General features: G+C 38.8%; 1 protein-coding gene across 1 annotated transcript in view; it reads right to left on the reverse strand.

The window, feature by feature from the left end:
* CACNB4 (calcium voltage-gated channel auxiliary subunit beta 4) overlaps positions 1-17,487 on the reverse strand; it is a 509,529-nt gene that overhangs the window by 147,496 nt on the left and 344,546 nt on the right. Inside the window, exon 9 of the mRNA XM_044073655.1 lies at positions 6,924-7,033. Coding sequence (XP_043929590.1) covers positions 6,924-7,033 — 110 coding nt within the window. The remainder of the gene's footprint in view (positions 1-6,923; positions 7,034-17,487) is intronic.

Genomic DNA, 17,487 nt, shown 5'->3' on the forward strand with positions numbered 1-17,487 from the left:
GAAAAGTTCAGCCATCGAACTTTCTTGATGCGTCATCAATCATCAAGTAGTCCAGGGCAATAGGATACAATGGCTTTCATGTGACTGAAGACAGTGACTTTTCTAAGCCAGACTTACTTGATTTACAGTTGCCGTTACTGATTAATGAAATGTTTTGCTGGAAATGTAAGTGTTAGTTATATAATAGAGTCCTACAGTTCAGCTTTTATACAGTACAAGAACAAAAAGCCTGCCTGGAAATCCAAAAAAAGGGCTGAAACCTGGTAAAACTCCTTTATTCAAAGCGAGTGTAAGGCAACATCCAATATCACAAAAGGACTGACCATCCACAAAACATTAACGCCACAAAAATTAAATACGTTTTCGACCCTAGTACACCAAAGTCTTCTTCAGAAAAACTGAATATCATTAGTAAAGTGCCTTTTATGCAGAATTAATCAATTAAAATCATCAATTAACCAATGAAAATCAATACTTCATTAAAAAATATCCAGCTATTAAAAACAATTAAAATCTTCACTGGTGATAAAAACATGTAACATATTCCAAATAAACTAAATGACAATTAAACCACTTTTAATATATAACAAATACAATAAACAAGAATAAATATTCAGAGTATAAAAATTACATTTCCTTGTGTTTAAACCATGTTACTTTGATGCTACTAAATATTGTATAACTGCGCCCCCTTGTGGTAACAATAAAAAACATCATAATTTAGCTGCCCTAAGCTTAAGGACTGAAGAGATGGAAAGTGTATCATCAAGACCTGGGGATTTAGTGGAGTCCAAAACAATTTGTCAAAAAAGTTCTTTGTACTCTAATTTGGCTTCCCACATACCACCCCTAATCTCTTTAGGAACAATTTCCAAGACAAAAAAAGGAAAAAGACGCTTGAGGACATTTTAAGGTGTGTCTGTACAATGCATTTTTGTTATATTGTTTCCTAATTTCATATAAATGCTCATATATGCAGTTTTTCAACTTTCTTTCAGTTTTCCCCATGTAAAAAGAGCTGCAAAATTTGCACGTGGCAATGTATATAACTCCTTGAGTATTGCAGTTAGAGAAGGTGTCACTAACAATGTTTCGATCCCTTGAAGGTATGGTAATATAGGTTTGATTAACTACATAAGCACATTGCGAACATGCTCCGCATTTAAAAGTTCCATGCCTTCGTGAAGAACCTTTAGATTTATTAGGTCCATTGAACTCAAACAATTGTTTAAAATTCTGCTCTCTTCTATAAATAAATTTCAAGGTTCACAAAAATTGTCAACCCCGCTGTTTGGTGGGGCTGGGGGAACTGTATTGAAAGACCCACATCCGAAAATGGGAGAAAATCTATCATGTCTCCTCTGAACCACGACCTCCAACATCTGTTGCAATAGACCTTTGGGGTATCCCCTTTCTCTAAACATTTCTAAAACGTTTTCACTTTCACTAAAAAAATCAACATCATTAGATGTCATTCTACTAACCCGGACCAATTGACCCTTGGACCAGGTTCTTTTTCTGAAAAAAAGGATGAGCACTTTTGAAGTGAAGATATGAATTAGAAAATGTTTCTTTGCGAAAAATGTTGGATAAAAAACCTTGGTTGGTTTTCGTAAGAGTAATGTCCAAGTATGTAAGCACGTCCGAATTGTAATTATAAGTAAAATTCAAAAATGTAGTGGTACTTTTAATATATTGCAAAAATTCTGTAAAGGTGTCATAAGAACCTGTCCAAAAAATAACAATATCATCCAGGAATCTTTTATATAGGCACCAATGTGTTGCAAAGGGGCTCTCAAGTACGTATAGTTCTTCCCACCTAGACAAAACAATGTTTGCATAGGTGGGAGCACATTTGACTCCCATAGCCACTCCTCTGGTTTGTTTAAAGAATTCTCCTTGGAAAAACATAAAATTATTATTAAGAATGATATCCATGAAAAGTAAACAATTGTTAAAGTCATCGTTAGAAAAAAGTTTACTGTCCCTCATACTCTCTTCTAACCATTGTAGGCCTATATCATGGGGGATGGACCCAAATAGGTCCACCACATCCAATGTAAAACACCAAATCTGGGGAAAATAAGTGGGATTCAACACACCTTAGAAAATCCCATGAATCTTTTAATGAGGTAACACCCTGCTGTGAGAGTTTTTTCAACTTCTCGTCCACAACGCAAACATTGTTTTACTTATAATTACAATTCGGGCATGCTTACATACTTGGACATTACTCTTACGAAAACCAACCAAGGTTTTTTATCCAACATTTTTCGCAAAGAAACATTTTCTAATTCATATCTTCACTTCAAAAGTGCTCATCCTTTTTTTCAGAAAAAGAACCTGGTCAAGGGTCAATTGGTCCGGGTTAGTAGGATGACATCTAATGATGTTGATTTTTTAGTGAAAGTGAAAAAGTTTTAGAAATGTTTAGAGAAAGAGGATACCCCGAAGGTCTATTGCAACAGATGTTGGAGGTCGTGGTTCAGGGGAGACAAGATAGATTTTCTCCCATTTTAGGATGTGGTTCTTTCAATACAGTTCCCCCAGCCCCACCAAACAGCGGGGTTGACAATTTTTGTGAAGCTTTTATTTTTGATTATTCAGGGGATTCAGGTGTTATTAGTGAAGTTATCACCAAGGAATGGAATAAATTTGTTGAATTTTCTGATTTGGAGATTTTTAAAAACAAAACCTTGAAATTTATTTATAGAAGAGATCAGAATTTTAAACAATTGTTTGAGTTCAATGGACCTAATAAATCTAAAGGTTCTTCACGAAGGCATGGGACTTTTAAATGCGGAGCATGTTCGCAATGTGCTTACGTAGTTAATCAAACCTATATTTCCATACCTTCAAGGGATAGAAACATTATTAGTGACACCTTCTCTAACTGCAATACTCAAGGAGTTATATACATTGCCACATGCAAATTTTGCAGCTCTTTTTACGTGGGGAAAACTGAAAGAAAGTTGAAAAACCGCATATATGAGCATTTATATGAAATTAGGAAACAATATAACAAAAATGCATTGTACAGACACACTTTAAAATGTCCTCAAGCGTCTTTTTCCTTTTTTGTCTTGGAAATTGTTCCTAAAGAGATTAGGGGTGGTATGTGGGAAGCCAAATTAGAGTACAAAGAACTTTTTTGGCAAATTGTTTTGGACTCCACTAAATCCCCAGGTCTTGATGATACACTTTCCATCTCTTCAGTCCTTAAGCTTAGGGCAGCTAAATTATGATGTTTTTTATTGTTACCACAAGGGGGCACAGTTATACAATATTTAGTAGCATCAAAGTAACATGGTTTAAACACAAGGAAATGTCATTTTTATACTCTGAATATTTATTCTTGTTTATTGTATTTGTTATATATTAAAAGTGGTTTAATTGTCATTTAGTTTATTTGGAATATGTTACATGTTTTTATCACCAGTGAAGAATTTAATTGTTTTTAATAGCTGGATATTTTTAATGAAGTATTAATTTTCATTGGTTAATTGATGATTTTAATTGATTAATTCTGCATAAAAGGCACTTTACTAATGATATTCAGTTTTTCTGAAGAAGACCTTGGTGTACTAGGGTCGAAAACGTATTTAATTTTTGTGGCGTTAATGTTTTGTGGATGGTCAGTCCTTTTGTGATATTGGATGTTGCCTTACATTCGCTTTGAATAAAGGAGTTTTACCAGGTTTCAGCCCTTTTTTTGGATTTCCAAGCAGGCTTTTTGTTCTTGGTTTTTGGTATTTCAAGCTTGCTCTACCATTGCTGTTTGGTTTTATACAGTACAAGCTATCATTGGTCCTAAGAGGAAGGGGCTTTGAATGGGAGGGCAGTATGTGCATGTATGCTGGTAGCTGCTCATCTCAAAGCCTCTTGTAATACTCCCTTTTTAGTTCAGAGGGGTCTTGTTGTCTTGGTCAGGTAATGTTCAATTTCTTTCTTTTGACTACTACTTAGTTTTGGTGTTCATGTTGAATTTAATTAATAATAAAAATGCTCACAAAAGCAAAGTTAGTGTGTATTATTGACTCAATTCAGGAGGACAAGAACAGCTTGCCCACAAGCTTGTTGTCCTTGGATCAATCACAGGTGGGGGGTATTTCATAAAGGGGGTTTAAGTAGCCTTTTTGCAGGCTTGCTCACTTTGGTGGCTGTCTGGTTTGACCCCCTTCCACCTTCTTTGTGTATTACATATTGAACTTGTGGGCGGTCACCTCATGGCCTTAACCTTCCTTGTGTTCCTCCCTTTTTAGTTCAGTAGCCTCTTATTAGCTTGCCAGGTTAGAAAGACTAGTGACTTATGGATATTAAAGTCATTTCTTTAGGATTAAGAATGGCAATCTCCAAACTGGTTTTAATGGGATCTGTCTGAGTGTGCTTGGTGTATACACCTGGACTCCAGTTAATGGGCTGGCATGGCTTGGTTACTCCAACTGGCTGCCTCGGATATTTCATTATGATTTTTTGCTGTTCAGTTTCCTTACTTTGACTACTGCTCAGTTTTGATGTTTACATTGAATTTAACAATAAAACTGGTCACAAATGCAGAACTGCTGTGTGTTATTGACTCTTTAAGAGGACAAATGTATTTGCTTATCTTGTCTTGCTGTTATGTGGAACTCCACATTCAGTTTAGCACATTTTTTTTTATCTCTTTTGACTTTTCATTTCCTTCTTTGTTTGGTGAGGCCTAAAGAATCCACAGATAACTATTTTGTATTCTTAGTCATTTGTATGTTATATTTTTGCTGCCATCTCCTGTGAAAATATCTTGAATTTATGTCCATAGCTCTTCAGGTACTCTGTCCACTAGATGTAGCCCATCAAATCTATTCTTCACCTGCACTACATATTCTTTTGGAATATTGCTGAGCTTATATATAGTTGGCCTGGTGACTTTTTTGGTTACCTAGTCTTCTTCTTCTTCTTTTGGATTTTCCCTTTTAGGGGTCACCACAGCAGATCACCTGTCCGCTCATGATTGGCAGTGAAGTTTTACGGTGTTGAGTTGCCAGCCCGGCACCCAACATTCCACAGAAGGCACACACACACACACACACACACACACACACACACACACACACACACACACACACACACACACACACACACACACACACACACACACACATATTCATGCCTAGGGCCAATTTAGAGTGTCCAATCCACCTACAGCATTTCTTTGGGATGTGAGAGGAAACTGGAGCACCCGGAGGAAACCCACATGACCACAGGGAGGACATGCAGACTCCACAGAGAAGGCACCACAGCCGAGGATCGAACCGGAGAACCTCTTGCTGTGAGGCAACAACACTAACCACTGCACCACCATGGCCGCCCAATTCTTTGACTGTAAACTTTACAATTAGAAGCTGGTGTTCTAAGCTGCAGTCAGGTCCAGGTGCTCTTTTTTGCTGCATATCAGTCTTTGATAGCAAAGCATATAGTTGATCTGATTTTGATATGTTAATATACAGCATATCTTTGGAGAAATAAAAGTGGGGTTTTTTTGTCATTGAGGCAGTAATTATAGGTCTCTGTCAGGAAATGGACTGGACAATCATAAAACTTGTCATACTTCAATTAATTCAGTACAAAAAAAAGAATTTCATTGGAATCTCAATTGAATGTGTCACTGCAGTCAAGAGCACTTTGAAATTTCAGCACTTAACTGGCATACTTCCCACAACACTGAAAGGAAACATAGTTTAATTTCTGTGCATTTTTTACCTGTTCACCCTGAGCATGACAGCCTGTATATACTTTTCATTTTTAACATTCAGTATTAAAAATACGCTGTAGAACAGTCATGTGGCATGCAGAGAGTAATTGCAGGGAAAGTGATTGGTCTTCTCCCACTCCATTTTAAAGTGTGGACATTGACGTTACAGCTGCAAACATTACTTTATTTAAAAATAAACAAACAAACAAATGGGTACATCACTTTCACCAAAAAATTGTCCTTTGATTCATAAATACTGCAAAAATGCTTTGTCATTTATCAGATTTACAATTTTACATGTAAAGGATAGCAATGTTTTTTCAACAAAGTCAGGAGGGGCTGTTATTTGAAGCACCTATTTCTTAAAGTTTCAAAACACAAAAATTGGGAAGCTAATTTCCAGGAAATATGGCCTGTTTATTGTCATTTGTTATCCAGCACTACATATCCAATTTTACTTATATATTACAGCAGTCACTTTTGTTATAACAAGTTAAAATGTTTGACTTAAAATGCAGGAAAACCATAATAAAAACTGCAATACGACTAGCTATAATGTGGTTTCTCATTTCTGACACTGAGCTCATTCCATACCAGAGTATGTTTTTGCCATGGCAGTTTAAAAATGGGGTGAAGACTAATGATATGGATCCTATGACACGCCTTTTCCACGTATCCCTAGCAGCTACATGAGGTGAATATTCCTAGCATACAAGTGTTATTAGTTAATTTTCATGACTTTGGTGACCTGATCCAAGCATTAGGCATGGAGAAATTTGCCTTAAAATTCTGTTAAAATATGACAAACTATTAACAATTTATTACTGATTTATAATTATGTATACATATTAAACACAGGGCATACATTTCTGTTTCTTAATGATGGCTCAGAATTACCATAAGATTACATATTATATAGTACTTATTAAGTGAAGATAACATAAGTATGGGAACACTGAATGAAGGGTCAATGTCATCCATCAATAAAGAATAATTAACATTTTTCGAAATCTAAATATACCTATCATCCTTATCATAGGATCATAGGAAGTTACTAGCCTACTGGCCCTGAGGCCCTTATAAGCCTAGCCAAGAGTTTAGCCCATGTATAGACAAATCAGCATCCGATGCCCCTGTCCTTGAAAGAAAACAGTGATAAATATAAACATTTATACAAATTAATCTATCTTACCTAAGCTTGACCTTGTGTTTGAGCGTTCAATTATTGCCCTCTTGCTTGGGTTATTCAATACAGATCTTTTGGCAAGTGAAATGTCTGCTGTTACTCGTGTTATAGATATCCTGCCAAAAAAAACAATTGAGTAGCATTTTAACTGAGATTCTTTCCATACTACAACACATTTAAGAAAAACAGCCTTTCCAGGTTCTATGATGTTTATTAAGTATATCACAACATGGTGAATTAAAAGAATGGCCTACAAATGAGCTGCATACTGCGGACCCAGGTTCAAGTTCCATGACATAATTTTGCAATTTATGTAGTTTTATGCAATCTTTTACCCATAACAATGTTTCCATGCTACCCCCTACACAAATAAATATTAGCACTATGTATAATGAATCTTGCCTAATAATAAACACTTCATGAATAAACTGCATACAATATTTAAATAAACATAATAGTTAATTTATCTTATCTATTGATTTGTGTGGGGGTAGAGGCTCTTTGTAGTGAATTTGTGTTACTATTCCTTATTCTGAGATCCTAACTTTTGCAAACTTTTTTGTTTTTCATAGATAACACACATACATATACATGCATGTCTCCTGTAACATACTCTGCAATGCCATCTACTACACTATAAGGGCATGTTCAGGCCTTGAACTCCCTATCCTGATTACACCAGCTAAGCAGGGACATAAAGACATAAAAATAAGAACACAAAATTATATGTTTCACTGATCTTAGGAAGACATATTTTGGAGTGGGCAGGTGGGGTGGTGGGACCATTTAGCAGAGAGGATAGGAGTAGCATATAGTTAAATACTGCAGACATATTTTCACAGGACAACTGATGTGGTCAGTACATTTTACTTATAGCTGATATTGGGATCCTTTGCAGTTGACCAGTTTGGTAAGAATCCTACAGAGTATCCAACTAGAGCTCCCAAGGTGGAAGAAGCTAGAGGAAAGTTCATAAGGCAGAAAGTTCAGGAGGACATATGCTAAAGTGCTAAAATACCAGAAGAGGTCTGACTCCCACAGTCATGATCCAAACAATAAATCTTGATGAAAATGTTTAATATTGGGAAGCTGGATAAGTAGTGTTAGAAAATGATGCAGATAGTGATTGTTTGGAAATGGCTTCTTCACACAGCCAACACATCCTTACCCAAAGTAAAAATGCCCAACTAGTCTATTTCCCAAAACTCGTGACTTTCCTGTATGGAAAAAGAGTTTACAATGCACATCACTGGTATGAAGAGCTGTCTCATCCATAGATTCTGTCCTCTAAAAAAAAAAAAGGTGGGTGGTGGGGGGTCAAATGGAATGATTAAGGGACTGTTCCAAATCTACTTTCTGCAGAAAATGTCTTGAGAGATGCTAGATTCTTGCAAAGACCAGATAAAGTTCCTTGCAAATAAGTGTTGGTAACTCAGAGCTCTTATGCCTGAGATAATGGCCACTAAGAAATGCTTCTTCTATACAATCCAACTGCTTTGATTTGCGGCTTGGTAAGCATGAAGATCATGAAGTTCAAAGATGGATAAAGGTTCAACACCCCCCCCCCCCTTAAGGAACTGTTTAATAACTCAGAGTTGGGTCACAGTTCCACCAACCACAAGGTTGCAACACCTTCAGAGCATGCACTTCGACCATTGAATAACCAAGACTGAAGTCAGATGGTATCTGTGGCAGGTGAGAATCACTTGTAGGCTCACTGAGTAAGGCAGGGAGGAAAACCTCCTCCACTTAGCAACATATGCCTGATGCTCAACACGTGGAAAGCATCCTGGTGACTGTACGAATCATTGAAAATTCTGTCAGGATCAAGGGATGTAGTAAAGTAGCAAGGCCATGGGGTGGAGAAAAAAACAGCCTTAACAGCTAAAAAAAATGAAAAAGATGAGTTTTGGATATTATTTTCTGAATTTTGCCAGCAGGGACAGAATTATATGGAAAGCTGCAAAGACATGCGTGAATCTTCCCTGCCATAATAAGGAGAATACACCCATTGCCAGCTCCCTAATTTCATGCTGAATCAATTGAAGAATGCCATTCTTTTGAGGGGTGATTAGAAAAATCTCCAGAATAATCTACTCCTAAATGACCCTGTGCTGGCAGTTCTCCCTTATCCTGATACCTAATTCAAGGTTGCAGTTGAAGGAGGGTGCAAGCACATTCACCTCTCTCCAAATATGAATGGCTATGAAAGGAATTCCCCAGTCTAAGGGCCGCTATTTCACCCACATCACTTCTCTGCACAGGGGGAACAAGTGCATGTCACCCAATGTGTTCATGTACCACATTATGGCTTGTTTGACTGACCAAAGTAGGATGAACTCTAGTCTCATTTCTCTTTTTAGAACTTAAATTGCAATATAAGCTGTCACTGGATCAAGTAGGATGACGTGAAGCTCTCTTTTCTAGCAGCACAATATGCACTGTACCTAGTGGCTCCCTAATGTGTCAGTAAAGTGTAATTTTCAGAATCTATTATGGAGGTTAGCAAGCAGGAAGGAAACCCTGCAGTGACATTTCTGGAGATGGCCCAACAATATGCTATCTGGGGACATGGCACTGACACCATTAAAAAAAAGCATGAGGGTATGTTGACCCTACAACCAATGGCAACTACCCTACAACCAATGGCAACTCACTGTCTACTTAAGAATCCACTTTGATGGACAGATCTTTAATTCTCTTTGAAGCTACCAGTTAACATATGCAAGGAGCTACAGTCTCATGATCTGCACTGCTCACCCCAACTAAAATGCAGCACATGGGCTTAAAACAATATGAAAAATCTGCACTGCTGCTTTGGATTATGGCTAATACCTACCACACCTAAATATCCTTCACATTGAATAGCTGAAGACTAGAGTTATAATAAGTTGCTTCACAAGAATTCAACCATCTTGAGTGTCACTTGCCCATTGCCTTCCAGTGTTATCTTACTAGCTGTAAATTAATTTGGGCCAAGATAATTTTCCATAAACATGTGCAATGTTATCTAGGATGGAATAATAAACCAAGCAGAAACTTTGCAGTATGGAGGGTGTGAAGTTCACTCCTTGAAATTTGCTATGCACCTAGTTCACTAAAACATTTGAACTTTAAAATACATACTACAAAATAATAAAATAATAGGTAGTCCACAAAATAATAACATAATAGGTAGTCCACAGCTGAGTTAAAAATGGAATATCATTTACTGAAACACACAAACAAGCAATCCTAGTTAAGTATAATGAAAAGCATTAAAGACATTCATTATTTATATATAATCAGGTTATTTGGAACAAGGGAGTGGTTACAGAGGGTAGTTCTATTAAGAACAATAAAAACATTAAACTCATCCCTTTAACCAAGTTCTCCTTCCCCCTTAACACCATAGTATAAAATGAGACTGTGCTACCTTAGATCTGAAACTTAAAAGCTAATCTAGCTTTGAAGTTTTAAGTTTTAAGTTTAATTTTAAGTTTAAGTTTCGGCTTGGTTTGTTTTTGCCTCAGCACAGGTTGCATACTAGGTTTTCTGAGACTTTGAAGGATACCACGGATTTTTATTTTTTCTAGGATACAATAATGATACCTTTTCATTGTCTCCCTTTTGCTGTATTAATGGAAACATACCGATACCACCTGTATCAATATACTCGTTAAATAGTTATGGCTAAAGCAGTCCTTCTTCAAAATGTGGAAGCTAATAAGTAAACATTTTACTAAGTTTAGATATTAGCATTTTATATACTAATGAATAAACTACCAGACATAAGCTTTTGAACTTGAATTATAAATTTCTTTACTTAATATAAAATGAAGCAATGTATTTTCCAAGTTTACAGGTTCATAGGTTTGTTTATAGGTAGGTACTAGGCTATTGGCTCAAGGGCCTTATTAAGTCTAGCCAAAAAGGTTCCCTGGCTTTCGCCACCCAAGAAAATTATTTTCCTGTGCCCCTGTCAAGCAGAGCTACAGAAGTGATCCCCAGAGTGAATTTCCTATTTCCCATCCACTCATCAAGATTTTTTTGAAGAGTGCTAATGAAGAGCTCTGTTTGATACAGATTGTTCCAGAGTATGGGAAGTCTCTGGGACAGAAATCTATCCCTCCAGCATGCTCTGTTTACTGTGGTGACCAGGTTTAAGTCCATAGATTGTGTAGCTTGGAGAGATTGAGATTTCTTTAGGTGGAGCATGTCCAGCAGCTCTGGGTTGGACATAGCTTTGTATGTTTGGCAGAGATCACCTCGGAGTAGGGGATATGCGACAGAGTAAAGCTGGAGTTTTTTGAGACAGTCAGCATAGGACAACTGTTTGAGGCCGGTAATCCTCTTTGTGAGGTATTTCTGTGTGCGACCTTTCCAGTTGCTGCAGATATCTTGTGTGGTACATACCAAAAGGGGCATTGTACTCTAAAATGGGTCTAATGAGTGATGAGTAGAGGGTAACAATGACCTCTTTTTTCCTGGATGAGAACACTTTATGTGATGAGGTGTGCCATGTAGAAAGATTTCCTTACCACTGTGGTGATGTGATTATCAAAGGAGAGACTACTGCCTACCTGGGTCCCAAGGTCTCTCATCACACTTTTGGTGTTAAGTAGACTGCTGCCTATGTAGTAGTTCATGGGCACAGAGATTTTTATCAAAGGGGATGACAATGCATTTTTTGGCATTGAGCTTGAGGCCATGGCTCTTACACCAGGCATCTGTCTCAATGAGGCCCTTTTGTAGAATGTCCACATCATTTTTGGATTCAATTATGGCTCCTTGTTTGAAGTTATCTGCAAACTTCATTAGCCAGAGACCTTCTGTGTTAGCCTGTGCTTCAGAGAAGTAGATACCAAACAGGAGAGGACTCAGGACTGAACCCTGTGGTACTCCAATTGTCACTGGTTTGAGTTCAGACTTGGAGTCTGCAACTTTCACGGTGTGGGTTCTGTCAGTGAGCCAGTTGGCAATCCATCTTGTGATGTAAAGATTTATACCCAGTTTAGTGAGTTTATCTATAATTCCAGAGTGGGGGATGGTGTTGAAAGCCTTGGTGAGGTCAAGATAGGCTGTGTGAACCTCCTTACCCTCATCTACAGCTTTGGTGACTGCTTCAAAGAAATCTATCAGGTTTAGCAGACATGATCTGCCTTTTACAAACCCGAACTGGGTGGGGTCCAGAGTTTTGAGGGAACCAATGTCTTTGTTTATAAGTTCCATGATGATATGTTCCATGGCCTTGCAGACCAGGCTCGTCAGACTTATAGGGCGATAGTTCACGGGGTCCGTGGTGGCTCCCCCTTTGTGGAGTGGGATAACTGTTGCTGTGTGCCATTCAGTGGGCACAAAGCCTGAGGTGAGGCTATGATTGAACATGGTATTTAGGTGGGGAGCCAGTTCATTCTGGATTTCATGTAAAATGCAGCCTGGGATGTTGCCCTGTCCCATGGATGCAGTGTTCTTGGCTTAAGAGAGTGTGTTTTTTACCTGCGTAGTTGTGATTACAAGGACTCTGCATTCGTCCGGTATAGATATGGGCCCATTAGGGGGTGAGGGGGGGTAAAGTTAGCACTGAACCTATCTGCCAGGATGTTGGCAAAATCAGTTGGTTCTCTAAATTTCATGCCATTGTGCTGTAACTCAGAGCACATCTGGGTGTTGCTATTGAGATTCTTGACATAGCTATAGAATGCTTTGCGGTTTTCCTTAGAATCAGTGGTGATTTTGTTTTCATAAATGGCTTTGCAAGATTTTATGAGGGATCTCAGCTGCTTGCTGAGGTTGACTAGCAAGCTCCTCCAATCATGGGATTTTACTCTCTTTTGCAGCAGCTTCTTTCTTCTGTTGTAGAGTTTGTTTATGGCAGAGGACTACCAGATTGACTTCCTTTTTTTGGAGGATAACATCTTGGTTCTGTTAGAGATAGCTCTATCCATGCACTTGTGTAAGTACTTATAGAGTGCATTTGTGTAGGATTTGGCAGTCATGACTGTATTGTCCACGTGTATGGGTGTCTTGAAGTTTGCCACTTCTGTCTTAAGTTTGCAGAAATTTTTAACGGTGGTTTCCTCAATGGGGGTGGGGTGGGATGTGGATATCTAGGGTGATTAGCTTGTGATCGGATCTGACCAACAAGGAGTAGACCTCAGGTGTGGAACACTGGTCACTCATGTTGGTAATGACTAGGTGTAGGATATTGCTGCCCCTGGTGGGGGTGTGGATACGTTGATCCAGGGCATTGGAATTTATGAATTCCAGAAAACATTGAGCAAAGGAGTTGGTGCATGAGTAGTTTTTCCAGTTAATGATGGGGTATTTGAAATCACCCATTATTAAGGCATTTGGTTGGACCTTAATATTTTCCAGTATATCAAGAAAGGAGGAGTGGGAATCCTGGGACATGGTGGGGGATCTGTATCAGGCTATAATTTGGATTGCAGTTTTGCCCAGAGTTAGTTGAACTTGGATAATCTCAGATGCATTATGCTGAGCAACTAGTCTGGAGGTGTGGATATCCTTAATGAATATGGACACATCTCCACCTTTAGTGTTTTGGTCCAGGTTAGATGGCAGAAAGGTGTGATATGAATTATAGCATGGTAATGCAGGGGTGCTCTCTGGAGCCTTGAACCAGGTCTCAGTCACTGCACAGATATTAATGTTCTCCATTTTAAGGAGTGCCTTGAGTGAGTGCATTTTGAGGTTTAGACTTCTAGCACTGAGTAGCATTACCATCAGTTTTTGCTTGCTTGTACCTGTTAGGGTGGTGAATTTGTCATTTGAACCTTGCCTAAAAAAGGCAATATAGGGGCGTCAAGAGCCTTAGCCAGTATCCAGAATCTCAGGGGCGACAGGTGCAGGCCATCTCTGGCAAGGCATCATGGTCTGTCAACCATGTCATCCCAGGCAGACAGATACTGTTTCCCCTTCGAATGACACCAAAAGCTTAGCCAATTGTTGAAGTCAATAATTTTGTCCTTGTGCTGCGGTATCATTCTTGATGATGGCAGGATGCCACTCAGGGCTATGGTCATACCTGCCTGGGCTACAAGATCAGAGAGCTCTTCCATGTCTCTTTTCATGTAGCCCAGGGAGGTACATCTCAGGTCATTCACACCAACATGGACAATGACAGAGTCATATTTGTGCTTGTGGAGTGACCTGAGTGCATGCATTATATGGTGAATCCTGACACCTGACAGACAGCTGACAGTAACCTTCTCTTTGTTTAGCCTGGTTTGAGGGACATCTGTGTGCCTGACTATAGAGTCACCGATCACTAGTGTGTTGGGTACTTTATTTTGCCTTATGGGCAGTGGTTGAGTAGCACCCTGAATTTGTGGGCTATGTGCCCTTTGGGTTGTGTTGGACGGTGGAGGTTGCTTGCGTTTCTGTTTTAGAGGTCTCTGTTGCTTGGGCAGATTATTATTGAGAGCCTCCACAAATGTTTTTCTGTTTCTTTGTGTGCATTTCAGTGGTATAGGATTAGTGGGACTATGTGTTGAGTGTGATGTGGTGCGGTGCAAGTGTTTACCTTCTCCTATTGACTGTCTAGTCCCATCTTAGTTGGAGACAGCTTTGCCTCCAGTTTGGCTATATAAGTGCATCTCTCATAGGTTGTAGTGTTGGGTGGTAGAAGGAGAGGGTTGTCTGTGTACATGAGGCAATTGCTACATTGCCCCAACATGCCAGATTCATCAGGTAGACAGGAGAAAACACCAGGAGCTGACCCTTGGACATGCCTGAGTAGGTACTAAAAAACTGTTTTCCTCTAGATATATAAAAAACTGTTTTCCTCTAGGCTAATGAGGAAGGTTGAGTGCAGTAGTAATTTGTAACTTATTTTAGTGCTACAACAAGTTCTGAACAAGTGCTGAGCTTAAATGAGCAGGTCTGAGTGCTAAAAACTAAAAACTGGCTAGTTCTAAGGGAAAAACCGAAGAGCAAACTTTATGGTTCCGGGAATAGTTTAACCCTAGCTAAGCAGAGTTGCATGATGTGCAAACATGGGTTTTTAAGTCAGAAAGTTGAAAGGGACAGAAATCAGCCCAAAATGGCCAATAAGCTACAATTTCAGAGCTGGTAACCACTCTTGCGACTGATAGGCTGCTCAATGCTTACCACTGCCACTGATAAGCAGAAAGACTTCCCTCTACCACCGCAAGGTCTGGACAACTCAGTAACACAAGATAAAGTCCTGAAACTAGCAAATCTGGGATCCAGATTATTCTAGTATAGGAAAAGGTGGGAAACGAGCAAAGGAGATAGTATTTTTTTTTGTGGAATTAGAAAGAAAAAAATGCAATTTAACAGTAAATATGCATAGAAAAGGCTATCACACTTGAGTGTGACGCCTACAACAGTAAATGCAGTTTAAATTATTAAGTTTAACCAGACATCAAAGTGCACACACAGTACAAATGTTTTAACAGTAAAATTTAGCAGAAATAACAACAGAACCACAGTAAAAATGGCTTTTAAAGTGCAGTTAGCAAAAACAGTCAAGAACAAGCCAAAAAGATACTTAGAATCAGCAAAAAATCTCTCTTTCTCGTTTCTGATGCTGTAGTAGTCTGCAGGACGCCCAAACAGGATCCACTGAGCTAAAACAAGCACAAACCCAAGCAAATATGGGTTTTTAAGTCAGAAAGTTGAAACGGATAGAAATCAGCCCAAAATGGCCAGTAAGCTACAATTTCAGAGCGGGTAACCACTCTTCTTGCGACAGATAGGCTGCTCAATGCTTACCACTGCCACTGATAAGCAGAAAGACTTCCCTCTACCACAGCAAGTTCTGGACAACCCAGAAACACAAGATAAAGTCCTAAAACCAGCAAATCTGGGATCTGGACTATTCTAGTATAGGAAAAGGCGAGAAAAGAGCAAAGCAGATAGTATATTTTTGTGTGGAATTAGACAGAAAAAAATGCAATTTAACAGTAAATATGCACAGAAAAGGCTATCACACTTGAGTGTGATGCCTACAACAGTAAATGCAGTTTAAATTATTAAGTTTAAGCAGAAATCAAAGTGCACACACAGTACAAACGATTTAACAGTAAAATGTAGCAGAAATAACAACAGAACCACAGTTGAAATATATATATATATATATATATATATATATATATATATATATATATAGGATCACTACTAAATCCCGAATACTTAGAATACCGAAGACTGGAATCTCGAGACCAGATACCCAAAAGACGAGAAGACCAGAAGACCAAAAGCGTGAAATTTAAAATTCCGAACACTACACTACACATACATCACACACATACACATACACACACCTTCACCCAAAACGCAAACATACAAACCTACACTACATAAAAGCAGGAGGGCAAGCCCCCCTGCACCCCCCATGTGGAGGGCTGCACCTCCCACACCCTCCCTTCTTAAATATTCTAACTCCAAGGTCACACTATACAAACACATGAAAACACCACCACACACCTACATCCCCCCACACACACACACAAACACACACATCACAGTCACAACATACACTTACACACACAGTAAAGCCCCTAACCAACACAACTGAACATAGATACTTACCTAACCTCCTGACATCTCCGTACTTCGCGATTTTGAAATTCGCGCTTCTGGTCTTCCGGTCTTCTTGTCTTTCGGGTATCTGGTATTGGGATTCCGGTCTTTGGTTTTGTAAGTATTCGGGATTTAGTAGTGATCCCATATATATATATATATATATATATATATATATATATATATATATATATATGTGTGTGTGTGTGTGTGTGTGTGTGTGTGTGTGTGTGTATATATATATATATATATATATATATATATATATATATATATATATATATATGTGTGTGTGTCAAACAGACATTGCCTTACTATTTGACAATGCCATCACCTCAGGGTACCTAGCACCATGGCCTTCTACCAAGAGAGACCTGTGCTGCTTGCATACAAACAGGCCTCACAATATGCATGGCTGTCCCTTGTAGTAGCTCCTCTATAAGAGTTAAAAGCACCAAAGCCACTAGCTTTGCCATAGGTTCATAGGTTCAAAGGTAGGTACTAGGCTATCAGCCCTAGGGCCTATACAAGTCTAGCCAAAAAGGTACTCTGGCTTTCGCCAGCCAAGAAAATTATTTTCCTGTGCCCATGTCAAGCAGTGCCACAGAGGTGATCCCGGGGTGAATTTCCTATTTCCCATCCAATCATCAGGATGTTTCTTCAAGAGTGCTAATGAGGAGCTTTGTTTGATACAGATAGGTAGTTTGTTCCAGAGTATGTGAAGTCTCTGGGACAGGAATCAATCCCTCCAGTAGGTTCTGTTTATTGTGGTGACAAGGTTTAGGTCCCTAGAGCATGTAGCTCAGAGGGATTAGGATTTCTTTAAGTGGAGCATGTCCAGCAGCTCTGGGTATGACATAGCTTTGTATGTTAGGCAGTGATCGCCTCTGAGTAAGCAATATGCGACGGAGTAAAGCTGGAGTTTTTTGAGACGGTCTGCGTAGGACATCTGTTTGAGGCCAGTAATCCTCTTTGTGAGGTATTTCTATGGCCTTTCCAGTTGTTGTAGATGTCTTGTAAG

Source organism: Protopterus annectens, chromosome 6.part0 (genome assembly GCF_019279795.1).
Source record: "Protopterus annectens isolate FY-2018-M chromosome 6.part0, PAN1.0, whole genome shotgun sequence".
NCBI lineage: Eukaryota > Metazoa > Chordata > Ceratodontiformes > Protopteridae > Protopterus > Protopterus annectens.